Below are 22,305 nucleotides of genomic sequence, written 5' to 3'. Positions count from 1 at the left end.
AGTTTTATTTCTGTTCTCGTACATGGAAATAACTATTTGTTGATGTTTATTAAGCTCAGAAAAAAAAGAATGGAAAAGGGCAAATGTTACAACATTTTCAAAAAAAAATATATTCCACAAAGTATAAGCCAGAGAGCTTTATTTAAATTCCTGGCAGCATTCAAGAATGCATTATTAAAGGATTACTAAGTGAACAAAGCAGCATGATACAGCAGATGGAGAACTAACTGGCTTTAAAGCCAGAAGACTTAGGTTCAAGTGCTGTCTCAGAGACTTACTGGCTCTACAACCCCGGGCAAGTCTCTTAACCAGTCTGTTGGACATCTCAAACTGGATGTGTCACAGACATCTTCAATTCAACATGTCCAAAACAATTCATTATCTTTCCCCTCAGCCCTACCCTACCCAGTCATCCAGAATTGCAATTTAGGGGTCATCCTTGGCTCCCTTCTCTCATCCTACCCCCCTATCAATCACTTTCCAAGTGATGTCATTTCTGTCTTTGTAACATCTCTCACAGATACTCCCTTCTCTGTTCTAACACTGTCACCACCCTGGTATAAGCCTTTACCACCTCATGCCAGGTTGGTCTCCTTGCTTCAAGTTTCTTCCTACTCCACCTCATCCTCCACTTAGCTGTTGAATTGATTTTCCTGAAACTCAGGTTATAACATAATAATCCTCCATCCCATTCAATAAGCTACAGCAGCCCCTATTACCTCCAAATGTTCTCATCAGATTTTAAAGCCCTTCATAACACAGCCCCTTCCTACCTTTCCAGTTTTCTTACACCAAACTCCCCTCTCCTCTCCATTTGCTCTATGATCCAGTGCCACATGCCTCCTTGTCATTGCTTGCACAGGACACTCTACTACTAGACACCATAAATTTTCAATGACTATCTCCCCTGCCTACAACTTTCTTCCATATCTCTACTTCTGCCTTCCTTCAAGTCTCAGATAAAGTAGCACCTTCTGCAAGAAACACTTCCCAATCCCCCTTAAAGCTAGTGCCTTCCCTCTGTTGATTATAACCAACTAATTCCATATGTATCTTATTTGAACATAGTCGTTTGTGTGTTATCTCCTCCCATTAGACTGTGAGCTCTGGAAGAGTAGGGATTATTAGTTTTTGCCTTTCTTACTATCTCCAGTGTTTAACACCATGCCTGGCACATAGTAGGTACTTAATAAATGCTTGCTGCCTTGAGATAATTTAAGTTAAAAAATGTGCTAATCACAAAATTTTGGGTTGTCTTATTCAGGGCTTAAGTAGACCTAGTATAAATGGGAAAAGACAGATAATGAGGTATGGTCCCAAACATATATAATGTCAAAGAACCTGCTGACAATGCTATTTCAGTGTACAAAGAGATAAAGAGAATTATAATTTCTCTAAAGTTTCAGAGAGAGAGAGAGAAAAAGACAGAGAGTTAGTTCTACCTAGAGTTGGGAAAGTCTTTTCTATTTAGTTGACAAAAGCCTCTACCCTCCATTTTTTGGTACCCTTGGAAACTAAAACTCTCAAGAATTAGGAAGACTAGTTATACATAGATTTATGTATTTTTTTGTGCACGTAAGTATATATTCAATTCTCCACTAAAATATCCTACTTTGATGCCTCTTTTTGGCTTAGAGGTGACTCTGGGTTATTGAAGGTCACATTAGTGGAGCACAGAGTCTAGTGGGCCTTACAAGGATGAAACAGTTAATAGATGAATTGTGTGTCTTGCCATCCAAAGACTAGCCTAACTTAATGAAGAGTGGATCATCACCAAAAAGTGGACTAAGAAGTTATGGGAGAGAAGGGGGTGGGGGAGATCCACAGGGATCCGTATACCATGAAGCTCGTGAGCTGTACAAAAATGGGCAGCAGTATGGATTTGGCCCTCAGGCCATAGTTTGCTTATTACCCTTATGTTAAATTAGCACAAAGGGATTAGGATCCACACTGCTGAGGAGAGTATTCATATCAATGAAATGATGGATTTTTAAAGTATTGGATTAAGTGTATATTTAATAATCAGCAAAAAAGTTTAGTAACAAAACTAGTTCGGTGAAGTAAAAGGTTAAATCATTTCAAAAAGGAATAACATTTTTATATTCCTGTCAAAAAATATTCAATATAGTCCTGACCTCTCTTAATACAATTGCTCCATAATAAAAACTAATGGAGGGAGTTTCCACATTGATAAGACAGCATATGCACTGATGACTTAAAAAAGCAATAGGAAATGCCTTTGGCAATTCTTGGCAAGACAAGATGAAGCTTGGAGATAGAGCAAACGCACTGGATGGCAGAATCGATAGAATAGTGGTGTCTCTCCCTGCATTCCTTGGCCAAACTCCAAGAAAAAACTCTTTATGTTTGCTGCCTCTATTTCTCACTCTTTAATCCTCTGCAATCCAGCTACTGACTTCATCAGTCAATTGAAACTGCTCTCTCTAAAGTTACCAATGATCTTTTAATTACCAAATCTGAGGATTTTTTTTTCTCAGTCCTAATACCTCTCAATCTATCTGAGGAATTTAACACTGCTGACTATCCTGTCCTCCTGGATACTGTCTCCTCTCTGAGTTTTCGTGAGACTGCTCCTTCTTGGTTCACCTCCTACCTGTCTAACCACTGTTTTTGTTTTCTTTACTGATGCATCATCCATATCATATCCCCTAAATATGGGTGATCACTAAGGTTCTGACCTAATCATTCTCTTCCTCCTTTACACTGCTGGTAACCTCAGCGGCCTTTATGGGTATAACTATCATCTTTACATAGATGATTCCCACTTATAGAGATCCAGCCCCAGTCTCTCCACTGAATTTCAGTCACACATCACTAATTATCTATTAAACATTTTGAACTAAATGTCCCAGACACATCTTAAACTCAGCGTGAACTCATCATCTTTCTCCCTAAACCCTCCCCTTCCAAACTCTCTTACTTCTGTTGAAGATACACCACCTCTCCTGTCTTCCAGGTTGGTAACCTCAGCATTATCTTTACTCCTCACTCTTCCTCACACCATATAACTGATTAGTTGCCAGATCTTTCCATTTATACTTTCACAACATATCTCATATCCTTAAATCAGGCCCTTACCACTTCTTGCCTAGATCACTGCCAAAGATTCCTAATGAGTGACCCTGTCTGAAGTCTTTCCCCACTCCAATCCAACCCACACACTGCTGCCAGAGTAATTTTCTTTAAATACAGACCTGACCATGTGACTTCCCTATTCAATTCAAATTCCAGCAGATTCTAACTGTCTCCAGGATAAAATATAATTGTTTAGTTTTTTTTTCAAGCTTTGCACAACTTTGCATCAACATATCTCTTTCAGACTCGTTAGACATCGTACTCCTCTCCTACACTCACACTCTGTGATCCAGACAAACTGGACATTTCTTTATTTTTCACACAACATACTCCAAACTCCTGCCTTTAGTTCTTTACCGAGGCTGTCCCCCACGCCTGGAATGCATGCCCTCTTTACTACTGTCTCACAGCATTTCTCTCTTTAAGACACTGATCATCTTCTACAAGAAGTTTTCTCATCCCCCCAATTTCTAGTGTCCTTCCTTCAAAACCACCTTCTACTTAGTTGACAAAATATTTTCACATGTATTAACTTTCTGTTTATGCTGCACACGTTTTTACAAGTTCTTGTCTCCCCATCAGAAGCGAAGCTCTTTGCATAAGGATTGTTTAATTCTTTGTACTTGTATCCCCAGCACCCAGCACAGTGCCAGGCATATGACAGGCATAAATACTTATTCACTGAAAAAATGGGCTTTTGCAGCAGACCACAGCTTGCAATCACTGAAAGGAATTTACTATGAGATCTCTTCCAGGGTCTTATGAATTCTGGGCACAGATCACTATCCAGCTGCAGTGCCTAAGACGCACATACTAAAGGTTCACTGCAATGAGCTACCGAAGTTTAAAACTGCACTAAGATTTTAGAAGTACCCTCTACACTCCATGCCCAAAACGGATCTGTGAATTCCTTGATATAAATATGATTTCCTTAAATGAGGCAGATGGCAAACTTTTCCAAATCCATTCTTTGTGACTTTATGTCACATGGAAATCTAATTGAATTCTTACTTTACCTACTGTATTACCAAATTAGTAAGGACTAAGAGGGTTCTGAGTACTTTAGATAAAATGGAAGTAAGCACAGCACCTGGGAATAAGGGATCAGAGTAGGGAAATGACACTGCCATTCTTCTCATTCTCATATCAAGTCTGTTCCTTAATCAATACTACTTTTTTTTGGGAGGGTAAGGCAACTGGGGTTAAGTGACTTGTCCAGAGTCACACAACTAGTAAGTGTTATGTGTCTGAGGTTGGATTAGAACTCAGGTTCTCCTCACTCCAGGGCCAGTGCTCTATCCACATCGCCACCTAACTGCCCCATCAATACTACTTTTTGTTCTAAAGAGTAATAATTTAAATTTCAGTTCCTTTTCTCTCCTGTAAACTGGTAAGAATAGTTTTGCAAACAGTAATGTAAAAAGGGGATGAGGGGAGGAAACAAGCATTTATTAAGCACCTACTACATACCAAGTGCTAAGTGTTTAACAAATATTATCTGTCCATCTATTTTTGTCACCATAATATTTGCTATTTGGGGTAGAGGTAATAATGAGGACTCTGTCAACCTATTTTCTATTCCAACTACCTTAAATATAATGGATATATGTTTGCAACATCAATGTTGACTTTTTTCCTATCCTAGTGACTATGTGTGCCTTCCCTGAAGCTCCTAGCTAGCTGTGCTGATAAATACGTTGTCTTTAATTTAATTAGTCCCATAAATAAGAATATCTTAAACAACTTCTGAGTTACTCCTAAATCCTAGCAACAGAGTCCTTTTATTTCAAAATACAGCTTATGATTTGTATACGGAATAACTTTTAAAAAGTTAACCTAACATGCTGCATGGATATTTTCTATGCCGTGTATCACTATGGAAAGAAGCTCTAGAAACAGGGCAGTATTGAAGAAGAGGGGATGAATTCTAAGTATTTTCTCTTAGTGTGGACATATGATCTGTTTGGCCTGGAGATCAACAGGAGAAATGGTTTGCATAGAGGCCTAAACAGGTAGCATTGTTAGGGGTAGATTAAGTTATTCCAATTTTAACTTTTTCCTTGAATCATTTGAAATCTTTGTAAATCTTAAATTATCTTCAATCTTTGTAAATAAGACATTTTCTTCCAACAAACTGTTAAGAATATAGTGCAAGGAGTCCTTTGTGAAATTTATTTTATACCTGATTATAAGGAGCTAAAAAAAGATAAAAGTAATCTTCTAGGAATATAAAATGGTGTAGTAGGCTTTGGTCAATCCCCATCAAACCGGTTAGAAGAAGAAAGAAGAGATATGGCAGTGGTGCAGGACAAATTTAACTACATAGAGGCAGGAAAATAAGTTTATAAAGACAAGATGGGAAAGTCTAAAGGCATATCTTAAGAGCAAGACACAAAGCTCTGCGCTTGCTTTAATGACTGCATTTTGACCACTCCCTCACTGGTATCTTGGCACCCAGCAGTTCAGTAAAATAAAAACAGTCTCTAGGAGATGGCCATTGCTTTCCTGACCATGCAGAATCCTCATTTCCTTCAGGTTGCTATAACAGAATATCTTGGGCACACCTCCATGAACAATATAACCTCATGCTGTCAGCTTTCTTAATGAATCTGTGAATGCCTACACCTATATCCTTTGAAAGTATTAATAAAAGGCTATTTATTAGTAGATTGTTTTCTAAGGACTCATTTTCCCTGATTCCAACACCTAAGGGGGCCCTACAAGCCTAACTCAAAAGCTATATAGTTTTCTATTCATAGCATTAGGAAAATTAATCGTGTAAGATAATTATGAAATTCTACCTGATACTATAATTCCACTGATAAGGATGTTATAACTAGATTTAATATAACATATTTTGGTCATATTTTCTGTAGCAGACCACAGCTTATAATCACTGATAACATCTATCGTCTTTTACTTAATTCTGGGCACAGAAGATGTATGTTGCTGTTCAGTCATTTTCAGTCGTGATCCATTTGGAGTTTTTTTTGGCAGAGATACTGAAGTGATTTGCCATTTCCTTCTCCAACTCATATTACAGGTGGGAAAATTGAGGCAAACAGGGTTAAGTGACTTGCCCAGAGTCACATAGCTAATAAGTATCTGAGGCTAGATTTGAACGCAGGCCTGCAACTGTATCCACCCAGTTGCACAAAGAGGCATGTACTAAAGGTCTACCAGTTGGACTCTAACTCAATGGGCTTTCAATACAATCTCAACCCTAATTCTGAGGGAAAATGTTATTCATATTAAGAAGAAGGTTCCAATTCCAGTTCTTCCAGTTACGTGATGTGTGAGTCTGAACAAGACACTTAAATTCTCAGTTTCCTCTTGTAAAATAACAAGTTTGGACTAAATGGTCTCTATGATCTCTTTCTAGCTCTATCGTGGTCAGTTGTTTCAGTCCTGTTGGACTCCTCATGACCCCATCTGGGGTTTTCTTGGCAAAGATACTGGAGTGGTTTCCCATTTCCTTCTCCAGCTCATTTTATAGATGAGGAAACTGAGGTAAACAAGGTTAAGTGACTTGCCCAGGATTGCAAAGCTAGTGTCTGAGGCCAGATTTGAACTCACATCTTCCTGACTCTAGGCTTTGCTTTCTATCCACTGTGCCACCTAGCTGTCCTTTCAAGCTCTAAATTTCTCTAAATCTTGATCCTTTGAAATTCTCATATGCTTTTTCACTAATACACATGAAATGTTTCTGGAAGGACTAGGCTTATACTAGGCATAACTTTAATCATTTTTCACTCATCAATCAATACGTATTTGTTAAGTTCCTAATACCAGCCAGGTATTGAGGTCACAAAGAAAAAAGTGAAAGAGTCCTCAGCCTCAAATACCTTACGATCTAGCCAATGAACACAACAGGTTGTCTATATATGTGTATATATGTGTGTGTATATATGTATATTTGCACAGTTATACGCAAAAGAGATGGGGGAGAAAAGCACTAGAATCTGGGAAGATCAGGAAAGGATTAACTAGAAAGTGGTACTTGGGGGTTTAAGATGTAGAACTAGGTAGAAAATACATGCTAGTCTTTGGTGACATTCAGTACAAAGGTATGAACATGGCAGATGGAGTGTCAAGGATGAGGAAGATTAAGAAGAGCAGTTTGGGTAGACCACGATGTATGTAAAGCAGAGTAATATGGAAAAAGTCTGGAAAAGCTGGTTGGGGCCAGGTTATAAAAGGCTCTAAATGCCAAACAGAGATACATGTATTTTATCTTGGAGACAATAATGGAGGAGATAATGGAGTTTACTGAGTAGAGGAATAATTGGGTCAGACTTGTCCTTTAGGAAAATTGAGTTTCTCTTCCTAGTGAGTTTTTTAAACGGAAACTTCTATCATTTATCAAATACTTCCTCTCTGATTAGCAAGATCTATTTTTATACCCTCTAACTAACAGAGGAAATACTGCCAGGGTCAAATGTCTGAAGAGTACAAATTGGTCAATTTATTATATACTGAACAATAAACATCTATTGACTGATTTTTAAAATTCTGTTAGTAATCTAAACACCATACTGAAAATAGATATGAGACAAGCATTTATCCAATGTTTTTTAGAAATTCTCATGCTACCTATACAGCCAGGCTACTTTAATTGATTTTTGCCATTGTTCAGCCAATTTGTTCTGTCTGGCTCTTCATGACTCCATTGGGGGTTTTCATGACAAAGATACTGGAGTGGTTTACCATTTCCTTCTTCAACTTTAACTGATACAGTTGAATAAACAAGGAATTCCTGAAGTGAATTATCATTATACTTGGAAATTCAGATGCTTTAACATATGCTGCACTGCTAACAAAGTCAGGTGTAACTTAGTGGTTTACAGTTTTGTTTCCTAGATAGCTACAATACAAATAATTCTAGAGATAAGTCAACAAGTATTTATTAAGTACCTATTATGTGCTAGGCATGGTGCTAGGCACTGGGGACACACACAAAAACACACACACACACACACACAAAACAGTCTCTCCTCTGAAGGACAGACAACATGCAAACAACTGTTATTGTTGTTAGTCTTTTCAAAGAAAACCAATGACATCCTTAATGGGTGATGTCTTGACTCATTTGTGAAATGGATTTAAGTGAGACAGAGCTGCACAAAGTCATCAGCCTCACTCTCTTCCAGAGTCATGAAAGTCTAATGGCAGGACAAAAGTCAGGATGACTGGCCATGGCCAGAAATGCAATGGATGACCTTGGCATCTTCGATGTCTGATCAAGCTCTAAGTGCTCTGAAGTGCCTGCTTCAGCTATTTTCACGGCTTTTGGAACAAACTGTTCTCATCCACCCATTCCACTGAAACAAGCCTTTACATGCTTGGGATTGGTATTCTCCTAACTCACCAGCAGGTTTAAAGCCTGTCGGCTACCCTCAACCTGGTTTAGCCAGGCTGCTAGACATGCTATAGCTTCCTGGAGCCACAGATGAGAGTTGGGTGATGGGTGGACACCAAAGGTGAATGATTAGACCTGAAAAGGGCTCAGAAAGCACCCACACCAGAAGTACTAGTCCTCTCTGAATACCCATACATACAACAAACCAGAGATAATCTTAGAGGGAAGGCTCTAGCATTAAGGAGGACTGAGAAAGGTTTCTTGCAGAAGGTAAGATTTTAACTAGGACCTGAAGGAAACCAGAGAAGACAGGAAACAGACATGAAGAGAGAGAGAATTAGAGCATGGGGGATAGCCAGTGAAAATGCAAAGAGTCAAGAGATGAAGTGTCACATGCAAGGAAAAGTAAGGAGGCCAGAGTCTCTGGATCACAGAGTAAACAGAGGGCAAAAAAGAGTAAGAAAAATGAAAACATAGGAAGGGTTTTAATTTAGATTAAAGGAAAATCAAGAACATTTATTTGATGTTTTTAGATTAATGAGATTTAGAGCCTAGAAGAGATGTAGTGATCCGTTTAGTCCAACTCCTTCATTTAACAGATAAGAAAACTGAGGCATCGAGGTCACACAGCTAAATAAGGTGACAGGGTCAGGATTCAAAAGTTCGGCATTTGTGTCAAACTCAGGGTCCTTCACACTATACAACACAACACAATCACGTGTCAGACTGGGGTTATAGGCACATCTTATAATCATTGTACTTTGAATCACAGATTCAGAACTGTAGCACAGATTTTAGAGGTCCACACAGTCTAACACTTATTTTACAGATTAGGAACCTGAGCCCCAGAGAGGTTAAATGATTTGTTCCAAGTCACACAAGTAAAAAGCAGAAGAAACAGGAATCTAACCAGGCCCTCTCACGCCTTATTGTCCTTTTTATCATATACGACAGATTCTCAGAACTGAAAGTAACTTAGGGATTGTCTAGCCAAAACTTTACCATAACTAGGAAAGACTTCTATAACATTGCCTTCCATTTGCAAAAAACAAATGAAAATTTAAAAAATTTTAATCATTCATCTTCCACTTGAAGACCTCCACTGAAAGGGAACTCATTACATTTAAAGGCAATACATTCCACTCCTGGATTATGATATGAGCCGATTTCACTTTCGTAATGTGTAAGTCCTAACATTTACAAAAATCACATCTAATATCATATAGGTTCCCATGATATCTGCAACAATAACACCAAGTTGGAAATGTGAACAAATGAATGATCAAGTTCATTCCCTTTGAAGACCTGTAGAAGGAACTGAGGATGTTTAGCCTAGATGATTATATTTGGTGATATCACCTAGAGGTGATATTTGTCTTTAAGTACTAATAAGTCTGCGATGTAGAAAAGGGATTAGGTCTGTTTTGTTTGGCCTCCGAAGGTAGAAGTAGGAACAGTTACACGGAGGTCATGACGTCTGTATGATGTCCGGACAAATTTCTGAACTGAGTTATCCTTAAATGGAACAAGCTGACTTAGGAGGTAGTGGCTTCCTTCTCAATGGAGTCTTCAAGTCAAGTACGTTGTAGTGAGGATTCCTTTGGAGTATGGGCTGAACTTGATGATCAATGAGATCCCTTCCAACTCTGAAATTTCAAAATTTTATGAGGAATTATATCTTCCAACAGCATCAACTTTTTATTAAACCAGAGGAATATACATACTCTTCTGTGTTCCTTTAACAACATTCTGTAATATGATCCCGTATAGAGATTTTCAGGGTTTTAGAAAGGGAATATGGTGTAATGGGGAAAAAGCAATGCCAATTCTGGCCAAAACTACCTAAGTAATCTTGGTCAAGTCATTTACCTTACTTGAGCTTCAGGTATGGACCATGATTGTGAATAAAAGCTGGTCACTAAGACACTAATAGGCAATAAGAAGTTGGGGGAAAAAAAGACTCCTAAATAAATTCCATTCTCAAAACAACAAGAAGTTACATAAGAAAAGAAATTTTATTTCAACAGCCCTAATCTTTCTAAAGGATTACAGGTTGACTTACCAAATATGGATGCTGAAATAACACAAGACTGTGTGTGCCATTTCCTCTAAGAGGAGATTCAGTTTATGGCATTTTCACAAGTAGGGGAGTGGCTCACTTCAAGATCTCTAAAAATAATAGGTATCATTAACGTCAGGTCTAGATATCAATCAACTCATCCACCAGAATTTATTGAGCACTCAATATGTGTCAGATAGTGTGCTAAGCACTGGGGATAAAAACCAAAAATGAAACAGTACCTGCCCACAAGGCGCTTATATTCTATCAGAAGAGAAAACATGTACACAAATAAGAACATATTAAATAAATACAAAGTAAATTTTGTTTGGGAGGAGGGCCTGATGAAGGGAGGTATACCAAGAAAGAATTAATTTAGAAGATGTTGCTTAAGCATAGTGTTGCAGAAAATATGAAATTCTAAGAGGCTCATTCCTCCGTAGGCTACACTGTGGACTTCCTCTACCATGGCCCAGTTCTGCATCCTGAAATTTCACTCCAGCCCTATAACCCACACCTTGGAGTACCCTCTGAGCCTGTAGCCTTCTTGATGGTTTCTTCCAGAAATTCCATTTCAAGAGGGTACTGTGGTCTCATCACTCTCCAGCCTGCATTCTGGATTTCTTCTATCATGTCCCAGTGCCAGGAACTCCCACCACCCCTTCAACTTCCTGTAATGTGTAGTCTTACCCCTTTAGAAGGTAAGCTCCTTAAAGCTGGGGGAAGCCTTTCTTCCTAGTTCTATCTGTATTCACAGTAATTACACTGGCAATGTAATAAATTTCAGAGGCGAAGCAGAAGAGCATTTCAGGCATGGGGATCCTTCAGTGCCGAGGCACAGAGATGATTCTCTTGTGTGAGAAGCAGCAAGAGGTCAAGGTTGGATAGATTGTAAAGTATAAGAGGGAGCAACATATAATAAGGTTGGAAAGGCAGAATAGGATTAGGTTGGGAAGAGCTCTAAAGCTGAAGAGAAGAGCTTATATTTGATCCTAGAGGCAATACTGAACTCTTGGCATTTATATGGTCAGAGATGCACTTTAGGAAAATCACTTGAAAATGAAGCAATTTAACAATAACTGGAAATGTAAAACAGTGGCATATTTATGAAGGAAAAACCTACTTGCCTCATTTATAACAACTGTACAGCATCATCAAAGCTTTTCTAAGTCCAAAACCTGCAGTAAAAGTGACATAAAGATTTCTGAGAGCACAGATATTTTGTAATGCCACTAAACCACAATCCAAATTGCAGAAACAGCTAACAGGAAGATTAAAAGATGGGGTAACCAAGATCTTATTTAGAAACATTCTTTTTAAATTCAAGAAGCTCCTAAAATTTCAATACTTAAAAAGATAACAAGCAGGAAAGGTCTTAACTTTGATCATTTCTGCCTAATTCCAATAAATATCCTCATTTGGAATCTAAAGTAGCAGGGAAGATGCAATGAAGATGTAATTTAGGAAAAGAAACTACGAACCCAGATTCTTAAGGAAAAATAATGTATATTTATATATAACTAATGATAAAATTAACTATGGAATTAACAGGTCTCTTTTTCAGGCCAGAAATTTATTTTGAAATAGCTTAAAATTAAACCCAGATTGAGACACCAAAGCCTAAGTAATTATGTTTGATAAATACAAAATTTCACACCAAATTTCCTAAACAAAAAGATTAGAAACTAGCAATAAAAAAAATTATAGGCGAAAAACATTAACTCATATTCCAAATCAAATCGAGTGGTAGTCACAGTAAATATATTTGGATAACAGACATATTACTCTTCAAATACAACTTTCCATTCACTTCATATAAAGTGAACAAAAAACTGTGTACTTAGTTGTGGGCTCAGATCTACTGTGACATAAAATCCAAAGGCGCCCTGCATGACGTCAAACTTTTAGAAACCTATTCATTAGATTATCCTAAGACAAAAGCTGAAATCCTATTTAAATAAACACAGAAGTCTGATAGTACTTTGAGAGATATAAGACTAATGGTCATGGATACTGTAGAGAACAGTCATGTAACCAAGAAGTGGTTACCCTAGCTAACTTTCTAAAGTCCTTTCTAAATATGGTTGGCAAAGTACTTTCTTCACAATAACCCTGTGAAATAGGTAGTGTAATTATTATGCTATTTTAAAGATGACAAAACTGCAATTCTGAGAAGTTGAGTTACCCATGATTACACATATATTAGGTTTCAGAGATATGATGTTTGCAAGATTTTTTCTTTGTTGTGGGAGCTTTGGATCTTGACTATAACATTCCTAGGACTTTCCCTTTAGGGTTTCTTTCAGAAGATGATCAGTAGATTAGTTCTATCCTCACTTAGCTCCCTGATTCTAATAGTTTTCATTTATGATTTCTTAAAATACAGTGTCTAAATTTTTTTAAGTGTTTTTAAGGGAGTTGATCAAACTGTCTTACCTTGACCTGTCCTCCAAGTCAGTTGTTTTTTATATCTAGTATCCAGGTGGTACAGTGGATAGAGTGCTGGACCTGGAGTCAGAAAGACCTGAGTTCAAATTCAGCCTCAGGCACTTATTAGCTATGTGACCTTGGGCAAGTTACTTAATCACTGTTTGCTTCACTTTCCTCATTTATAAAATGAGGATAATAAAAGTACCTACTTCCCAGGGTTGTTGTGAGATCAAAGGAGATAGTAGTGATAAAGTGCTTTGAACAGCACCTAGCACATGGCAAGCACTATATAAATGTTACCTATTATAGCGATTGTTATTATTTCATATATTTTTCAATATCTTGATTTTGTTCTATTATTCCTTGCTGACTCACAGAGTTACTGATGTCTATGGGGTCTGTTCTTATTTTCAGAAAGTCCGTGATTAGAGCAAAGTTTACCACTTTGTCTTTCAAATGATTTATTTTCCTTTCAATTCGTTCATCCAGAACTTTTTATTTCATTTTTTATCTCTTGCTTCATTTCTTCTAGGTATAGAGACACTGGACTCCTGGTTGTTCCAGAAACAAGACACTCCATCTCTCAGCTCTGGACATTTTCTCTGGCTGTTCCCCATGCTTGGAGTACTCTTCCCTTCTCAGTTCTGCAGACTGGTTTCTCTGGCTTCCTTTAAGTCCCAAATAAAATCCCATCTTCTATGGGAAGCCCTTCCCAACCCTTCTTTATCCTAGTGCTTCTCTCTGTTAATTATTTCCTATTTATCCTATATATATATGTATGTATGTACATATATATATATATAGTTATCCCATACACACACACACACACACACACACACATAGCTTGTTGTACATATTTGTTTGCTTGTTGTCTCATCATTAGATTGTGAGCTGCTTGAGGGCAGACATTGTCTTTTGCTTTTTTTGTATCCCCAACGCTAAGTACAGTGCCTGGCACAAAGTAGGGACTTAATAAATAATTATTAACTAAGTAGAGTGCTCTTTTTTTAAATTATTTACTAGCTTCAACACTATTTCCTTCTACCTTGTCCATCATGAAGTCCAATAACACAGTTTTGATGTATAGTCAACTTTTACCATTACTGACTGCCAGATAACTACAGTAGTGTGTTGTGCTAGATGATGGAGAATGAAAAAGTATGGTACAACATCTATCTCAAGGTGCTTATATTCAAAAAGTAAGCAAAAATATAAGGTAGCATATCTAAATTACTAAATGAGTGATATGAGCAATAAAAGCTACTGGAGTTCACAACAGAAGGGAGAGATCACTTAATGAACTGGGGTCAACTGGAGAAGGCACCATCAAGAAATCAGAACTCAATTTAGCATAGACCCAGATAAGTAGACACAAGCAGCTAGATGGTACAGTGGATAGAGCACTAGGTTTGGAATCACAAAGACTCATCTTCATGAGTTCAAATCTAACCTTTTACTAGCTGTGTGGCCCTGGGCAAGTCACTTGACCTTCTGTTTGCCTCAGTTCCTCATCTGCAAAATGAGCTGGAGAAGGAAATGACAAACCACTCCAGCATCTCTGCCAAGAAAACTCCAAACGAGGTCATGAAGAGTCAGACATGACTGGGAGAAAAAAAGACAACAGAGAGAGGATGCTCCAAGTAGTGGGAGAAATTAAATCTCATGGGTTTGGGAACAATAAGGACATGGTTGAAGTGCAGTGCTTGTGCAGGCAAGGGCCAGAGTGAGGGGATCCACAATGCCAAGTTGGTTCTATACTACAGACCAGTATGGTATAGAAGTTGGTGGGAGTCCCTGATTTGACCCTAAGGGGAATATGAACAACTAATAAGAGGGAAAAGAAATAGTTCATATCTCACCTTTTCCATGGAGAAGCTCATTGTAGAGCTTGTCTCCAATACAACCATGCCTCCACTTAGCTTCTAGCATTCCTCTATTTCACCATCTCCCTCTTGAGTTCAAGTTCCCAACCTCTCCTACTTGTGAACCCATTGTTGGCCTCCCATGGCAGTTATAACATAACCTTGATTTGGATACCTGCAGCAGCAACTGCAAAAATTTCATTAGGAAAATGCCTCCAGCCACCCACAGCAAACCCACTCAAATTAACCTAGTGTCTATAGCAAGTATCCCTCACTTGGAAGGCACTACATTCCAGGGCAGTGACTGATAAGACCCTCCCCTATTTCTGTTTTGGATGGGCCAGAATAAGTCTTACAGGATAAACAGACAAAAATGTGTTGAGAGTTGCATCTCTGAAATTAAAAAAGGAGATAAAAATAAAATTATATTTGATCTTAGGTCCAATACAGAACAAATGCAATTTTTAGTTTAGGGTTAAAGTTTCAGTGGTGAAGAAACATGGTCCTGAACTTTAGGAAAATCACTTCAGCAATCACGTGGAGGACGGATTGGATAGGGGAAAGACTTGAAGCAGGCAGAACAAAGAGGAGACTGCAAAAATTCAAGAAAAAAAGATGATGAGAACCTGAACTAGAGTGGCAACTGCATAAGTAAACAAAGGGACAAATGAGATTCCATGGAGGCAGGAGAACAGTAAGATTTGGAAACTGATTCAAAATGTTGGGTAAGAGTGAGGAGTTGAAGATTACACTAAGGTGAATCTAGGTGACTAAAAAGATGTACTGCCCTTGAAAGAAAAAGAGAAGTTCAGAACACTCTTGAGGGGGAGAAGGGTGAAGGTAGAGGGGGTGGTAAGGAATGACATCATGAATAGACAAAATCTGGCGGGAAAACTGGAGAAGTCTGGCACAAACTAGGTACAGATCAACACCTCACACCATATACCAAGATGTGTGCCAAATGGACATGACGGCTACCAAAGGCTACAAAATAAAATAGAGGAACAAGGAAGGAAATACATATTACAGCTAAGAGTTCTTGGATGGAATCTTCTCCATCTACAAAGGATAGAGAAGATTCAAAAAAATAAAATGGGTAACTCTGTTTACATAAATAAAAAAGTTTTATATAAATTCGGTGTAGTTAAAATTAGAAGGGACACAATTACATGGGAGGAAATTTTTGTAGCAAATTTCTCTGATAAGATATTATTCCCAAGATACATAAGGAGCTCCTTTAAGAACAGGGTCTGTTCTTTATCACTCTTTGTATCCTCAGTACACAGAACAGTACCTGACATATAATAAATACTTAATAGATGCTTATTGACTGACTGAATTCAAATTTACAAGAACAAAATTCATTCCCCAATATGTAAACACTACGAACAGGAAGTTTTCAAATTAAGAAATCCAAACTATCAACCATATGGAAAAAATGTTACAAATGATTAATAATTACAGAAATCCAAATTAAAGCAACTCTGAGGTTTCATCTCATACCAGTTAGACTGGCAATGATGAGAGGAAAATGACAAATTTTAGAGAGTGAATAGGACAAGCACACTAAGTCACTACTGGCTGTGCTATGAATTGGTCTAGTAATTCTGAAAAGCAATTTGGAACTATGCTATACCACTACTATGCCTATATTCCAAAGATATCAAAGAAAAAGAAAAAAGTACTGATAGGTACATACATAAATATGTATAACACTTACTTTTTATGTAACCCAGAACTGGAAACTAAGGGAATATCCATCAACTGGGGAACGGCTAAACAAATTACAATAATGAACTTAAACATAATATTTTTGTGGCAAGAAAAAATGAAAGGGACAATTTCAGAGAAACCTAGAAAGAGTTGTATGAATTAATGCAATGAAGTAAACAGAACCAGTAGAACAATTTAATAACAACAACGATGATAAAACAATAACAACAGACAGCATTTATAGTGCCTACTCTGTGCCAGGCACTATGCTAACTACTTTACAAATATTATCTCATTTGATTTTCAGAACAACTCGGAGGAGTAGGTGCTATTATTATCTCCAATCCTACAGTCGAGGAAACTGAAGCAAACAGAGGTCAAGTGAATTGCCCAGGGTCAAGTTAAGTATCTGAGGCACATTTGAACTCAGATCTTCCTGACTCCATCCCAAGTGGCCCACTATAACACTTCTAGGCATTATGTAAAATGTACATATGTATTACATAATATGTATTACGCAACAACAATATTAATAGTCATAATAGCTAGCACTTATAAAGTGCCTCAAGATTTGGAAAGCCCCGTACATGTTATCTGATTTGATCATCCCAACAACCTCATAAGACAGGTGCTATTAGTATACCCATTTTACACATAAGGAAACTGTCACCGAGAGAGGTTAAACCACTTGCCCAATAAGTCTGAGAAGCAGGATTTGAACTCAGACCTCCCTGACTCCAAGTCCAGTGTTATTAACCACTGTACCACCTAGCTGCCTCAGTAACAACAATGATAAAGAAAAAAAAACTGTAAAGAAAAAAACAATTTTCAAAGACTTACGATGTCAATGCAATGACCAAGTATGATTCTAGAGGTCTGGCAGTGAAGCATTACTGACCTCCTGAGATGGGATGGAGTCAAGATGCAGAGTAAAATGTTGACATCTTTGGGAAAGGCATTTGTTTTGCTTGACTATGCATATTTGTTATAAGAGTTTGGGGGATTTTTTCTTTTTCAACTAGGACAGGAGAAAAGGAGAAGGAAAAGGGAGATAGTAATAGGGTTGTAAAAAAAAAAAAAAGTAAAATCATTGAAGAATTTTTCCATGCACAGAAAAGAACAACAGGAAGGTGAGAAAGAAAACAGACAAGCAGGGTAGCTTTGAAATTTACATGTTGAATTTATTATATACTTACAAGGAAAGGCAAGTTGTACATAAGAGAGTCACAGTTCTCTCTACAATCCTTCTTCTAAGTTCAGCATGGTATATGATCACTTTATTTGGTGTTTAAAATAGTTGTTTTCAAAGAAAAGAAAGATAATGTAATGAGACTGAGAACTAGATCACAACCTGTCCACATCTGCTCATCTGGTGAGGCTGTCTTACCCAAAACATGAAAGGGTAGTTGTCTTACCAGTCAGGCCCATCTGTTTACCATCACCATGTGATCAGAGGACAGGAAGACTCTGCTGCAGGGGTGCCCATGAGAAAAAGTCACTTTCCCAACTGCAACTGTACAGCAGCTGCCATAAGCAGTCAGGTGGTAGGTTAGGCTACAACCGTGGACAAAAGAGGAAGCTAGGATCTTCAGAGGGAGAGTTCAGAATAAATTATCGGGGGTTAAGAGTAGATGTGTTGTTAGAGACAAGTCCCAAAATTGGCTACTGTAGTAAAAAAGTTGGCAACTTATTTTCCCCCTCTTCAATTGTTTGATTACATACCCCTTTAGAGTCAGGCCCTGACCCCTACTTTGGAAACCAATGCTACAGACAATGAGAAGCCACTTCAGGCCCCTTAGTGAGGTGGTAAAGGGTGATAATATATGATAATATAATAATTATGACACATAATAATAATGGAAAGACATAAGGAGGCAACCTTTACAGGAAAAAGAACATTAGACTCAGGATCAGGAGAGATTTAGGCACTTGTTAGGCACTTATAAAATCATAAGCAAGTCCCTTAACTTCTCTGATTTTGATTTTCTTCAGCTGAAAAATGGAGGTAATAATACTTGTAGTACTTACTACTTACAGAGTAATAGTAAAGATCTAATGAGATGATGATAATAAAGTACTTTGCAAACCTCAAAGTGCTGTTTAAATGCCAGCTGATAGTACATGTAGCAATATTTTTAGAAAGACTAAACTGATAGGGGTATGATAAGATAATTATGCAGGAATTAGGATAATCTCGATTTGGAAAATAGTATCATATCCTAGGTATGATATGCACCTAGAACTGGGTAGTGATGGTGGTAAGTGAATGGAAGAAATGAGACACTTTATGAAGAAGAACAGAATAAATTTATAGTGACTGGCTGGATATGAGCTGAGGAGGCAGAAAAGAGGATGACTACTTCAAGCCTCACTGACAAGAAGAACTGATGGTAATAGCAAATGGAGGTAGGGGAAGGCCAGAGAACACTTCTAAGAAAAAGTTCTAAGTTCCATTTCAGACATGTTGAATTTTATATGCTTAGCAAGATATTCAGATGGAAATATTTTAAGCAGGCAGTTGGGGTGAGAAGTATGGTCTACAGCTGCAGATTTAGAATCACTGTCATAGGTGACAGTGAAGTGGCAAGAATGAATCTAAAAGAGACAATAGAATAAAAAGAGAGGAGGATCAAAGATTGAGCTTTGAGAAGGAAAAACTTGGGACAGAAACTGGGAAGAAACAGAACAAGAAGAGGGCCAAGGTAACGTAGTATTGTGGAAGCCACAGAAGGATAAAGTTTCAAGGACAAGATGATCAACTGTGTTCAATGTTACAGTGAGATCAAGAATGAAGACTGAGAAAAGGTCACTGGATTTAGAAACTTTGGGGACAACAGTTTTAGTAGAGTGATTGGTTCAAAAACTACACTGCTAGCGATTAAGGAGTAAGTAGTAAGGAAAAAAATAGAGGTAACGTATAAATTTAGACTTCTTTTCAAAGAGTCCTAACATCAAATAGTTAATGTTTTCATGTCCCATGAAATAGCCTGGCATAGTGGATTTGGGAGTCAGGTGGACCCGAGTTCAAATTCAGATATTCACTAGGTAAATGACCAAGGGGATGCTATTTAATTTCTCTGAGCCTCAAATTATCTCATCTGAAAAATGAGAATAATAACAACAGAAGCTATAGTACCTAGCTGACAGTGCTGATATGAAGCTACAATGAGATAAGGTGAATGGTATGCTTTACAAACTTTAAATATCTCTAACAAATGCCAGCTAGTTTATTATTTTAAGGAAACAAGAAGGATTATGATATAAAACTATACATGGCTAAGAATCATCAATACCATTTGTTGTTGTTCAATCAGTTTGCCACCACTTGTCTTCATTCTTCCTTAGTCCTAAAGATCAGACTCAGACATCTTTGAAAAGCCATGATGGAATCCCTACCTTTTTCTCTTCTTGCCTTTTCTTCTGCATTTTTTCTGCCCTTTCTTGTAATGTTATTTTTTAGTCTTTCCCATCTTGTTTTTATTCATATTTCTTCATTACTTAATCATTCTCATCATCCTACTTTCTGGACATCGCCCACTTATACCTCTGGATCATACAACTAGATTCCCAGTTTCCATAACCATAATGCTGTGGTCTAAATATTATATTTATTTTCAATACCTCCTTCACAGCACTGCAATACTTAATTTATATTTTTAAAGCACCTTGTTTAAATTTCTATTATATTTTTTAAATACTTAACACCTACTTGTAGGGAATTATCATTTCAGTTCTCTGAGGTTCTTTATCCACACATCACCATTACCCCCCTCTTGGGAAAGTGCCGTACTCTTCCACAGGCCATAATGACACACTGCTTTTTAGGAGCATTTTGCTTTGGGGATTTGCTGATTACTATCTTCTTTAAGTCGTTACACCAATCATTCATATTCCTTCTTTGGTGAGTTCCTTGCTGAATAAGCAAACCTATCCTAAGCATCCTTCTCTTCAGTGGTAAAAAATGCCATTGAGCGAATAAATTAACTAATTTATGACTACTACAAAAGTCAATTTCCCTTAGGTATAGCAGATCTATATAAAAGTTAAATCTAAGTTCTAAAATAGAAATGGGGTTTTTAACAAAAACATATGGGTTCATTGAGGGCATAATAAATTTGAAATGGAATTTTAAAGAAATCAAGCCACCTTCAACATTTCCACCAAGGCAAATATTTGCAACTCATATTAACAGATTTACAGAAAATGTAACAGTTTGTGTAGATGAATAGGCCCTCAGGAACCAGACTACCACAGCTACCCTAACAAAAAATTGTATGCTTAATAATAAAATCCCAAAGCAGAAGAGAAAAATCTCCAAAGCGTCCAATTTCTCTACTTGTCTGAGTCATTTCAATTAGTAAGGGACTGTGCAAGACAGTGCTGTTAGGTGGAAAGAACACATTATTTGGAGTCAAAGTGAGTTCAAATTCCTCCTGTAACTAATTCCTAAACGATCTCGGGGGAAGTCACTGCATCAATCTAGGCCTCAGTTTCTACATCTCAAAACTAAGAGTGTCGGACTAGAAGACCTCTAAGGTCTATTTTAGCTCTAAAGCTAAATTAGATACAGTTGGTGGTACACTGGATAGATCACCAGGCCTAGAGTGACGAAGACTTGAGTTCAAATCTGGCTTCAGACACTTAGTAGCTGTGTCGCTGGGCCAATCACAATCTCTGTTTGCCTCGGTTTCTTTGTCTAGATAATGGGGATAATAACAGCACCTACCTTACAGGGTTATCATGAGGCTCAAATCGGATAATCTTTGTAATGTGTTTAGCACAGTGCTTGGTACAATATACACATTACTTATCTCCTTCCCACTCTTCCCCTTCTTCTAAATCTATGATTCAGTGATGCCAGAGAGGTATTCAAAGGGAAGTTCACAGTCCTATTTTGTCAAAGAGAAGTGATGGGAAATTAATTCTAACTTCCTTAGATCAGGTATATTATTCATGTTTGAGAAAAAAATCTCCTAGGAATGAATGGGCATAGATCAAGGAATTCTAAGAAACTGGTAATATCTGATTCTGACAAAACGATAAGGTAGGTTATTTGCTATGAGCAGACATACATTTGTTGTGATACATAAAAAATTATGTATAAAAGCATTTAAATTAATGACATATTTATAAATTAAGTAGATATGGCCTAGCTCTTTTCATGAAAACCAGAACATTTTGTTTTGTCTATCCTTACCTTTTGTTGGACTCAGGTTCTGATCTATAAATCCTTTGAGTTCTCCATTTGTAGAAGTCAGACCAACCTAAATAAAGTATTTTTAAAAGAAAATTCTGTTAAAGAAGATAAGTGATAGTATCCCAGTACTCTAAAAACTGCTTCATATCTTTCACCAGATTGACACACATCACTACAAACTATTAAAACCCACATTATTGAGAAGGGGATTAAAAAAGGCAAATGATAGCAAATGTGGCCACAGAATGACCATTCATAACCATGAGAAATAATGGTTTCCACTTATGTATAATTGTGAATATTGTGGAAGAAAATGTGAACATAATGTTATGAACCCTGCTATTAATCAATAAAAATTGCTTCAATGAGAACTTCGTAAAATCTAGGAGACACAAAGCTGCCTACAGGCACTGAAACTTCGCCATAATGAATTCCTCTGATTTTTGCTTTTCTTTCTTTATTATGGAAAAAAAATTCTCTTTAGATGATCAGCATGTTATGATACCATAAGCCAAATGGAGCAGATAAACTTTACAATGCTTAAGGGCAAGATATCTCCTATCTATAGTCACCTTTGGGGAATCTTCTT

The 22,305-nt window shown here is 37.4% G+C and overlaps 1 protein-coding gene across 11 annotated transcripts in view; it reads right to left on the bottom strand.

Annotated features, from left to right (window-relative positions):
• The window catches only part of TFDP2 (transcription factor Dp-2), a 173,859-nt gene that overhangs the window by 106,705 nt on the left and 44,849 nt on the right, over window positions 1-22,305 (bottom strand). For 7 of the 11 annotated variants that reach the window (XM_020971002.2, XM_020971003.2, XM_078147530.1 and 4 more), the window contains exon 3: window positions 21,717-21,783. The exons of 1 other annotated variant lie outside the window; for it this stretch is intronic. In XM_020971002.2, the coding sequence (XP_020826661.1) occupies window positions 21,717-21,783 (67 nt within the window). Of the gene's footprint in view, window positions 1-21,245; window positions 21,370-21,716; window positions 21,784-22,305 lie in introns of those variants that run through there. 3 more of the 11 variants (XM_078147535.1, XM_078147533.1, XM_078147538.1) reach the window with 3 other exon arrangements.

Source organism: Phascolarctos cinereus, unplaced genomic scaffold (assembly GCF_003287225.1).
Source record: "Phascolarctos cinereus isolate Bilbo 61053 unplaced genomic scaffold, phaCin_HiC Scaffold_7;HRSCAF=346, whole genome shotgun sequence".
Lineage (NCBI taxonomy): Eukaryota > Metazoa > Chordata > Mammalia > Diprotodontia > Phascolarctidae > Phascolarctos > Phascolarctos cinereus.
The sequence above is the reverse complement of the archived record's forward strand: the minus strand, read 5'-3'. Positions and strand labels throughout refer to the sequence as shown.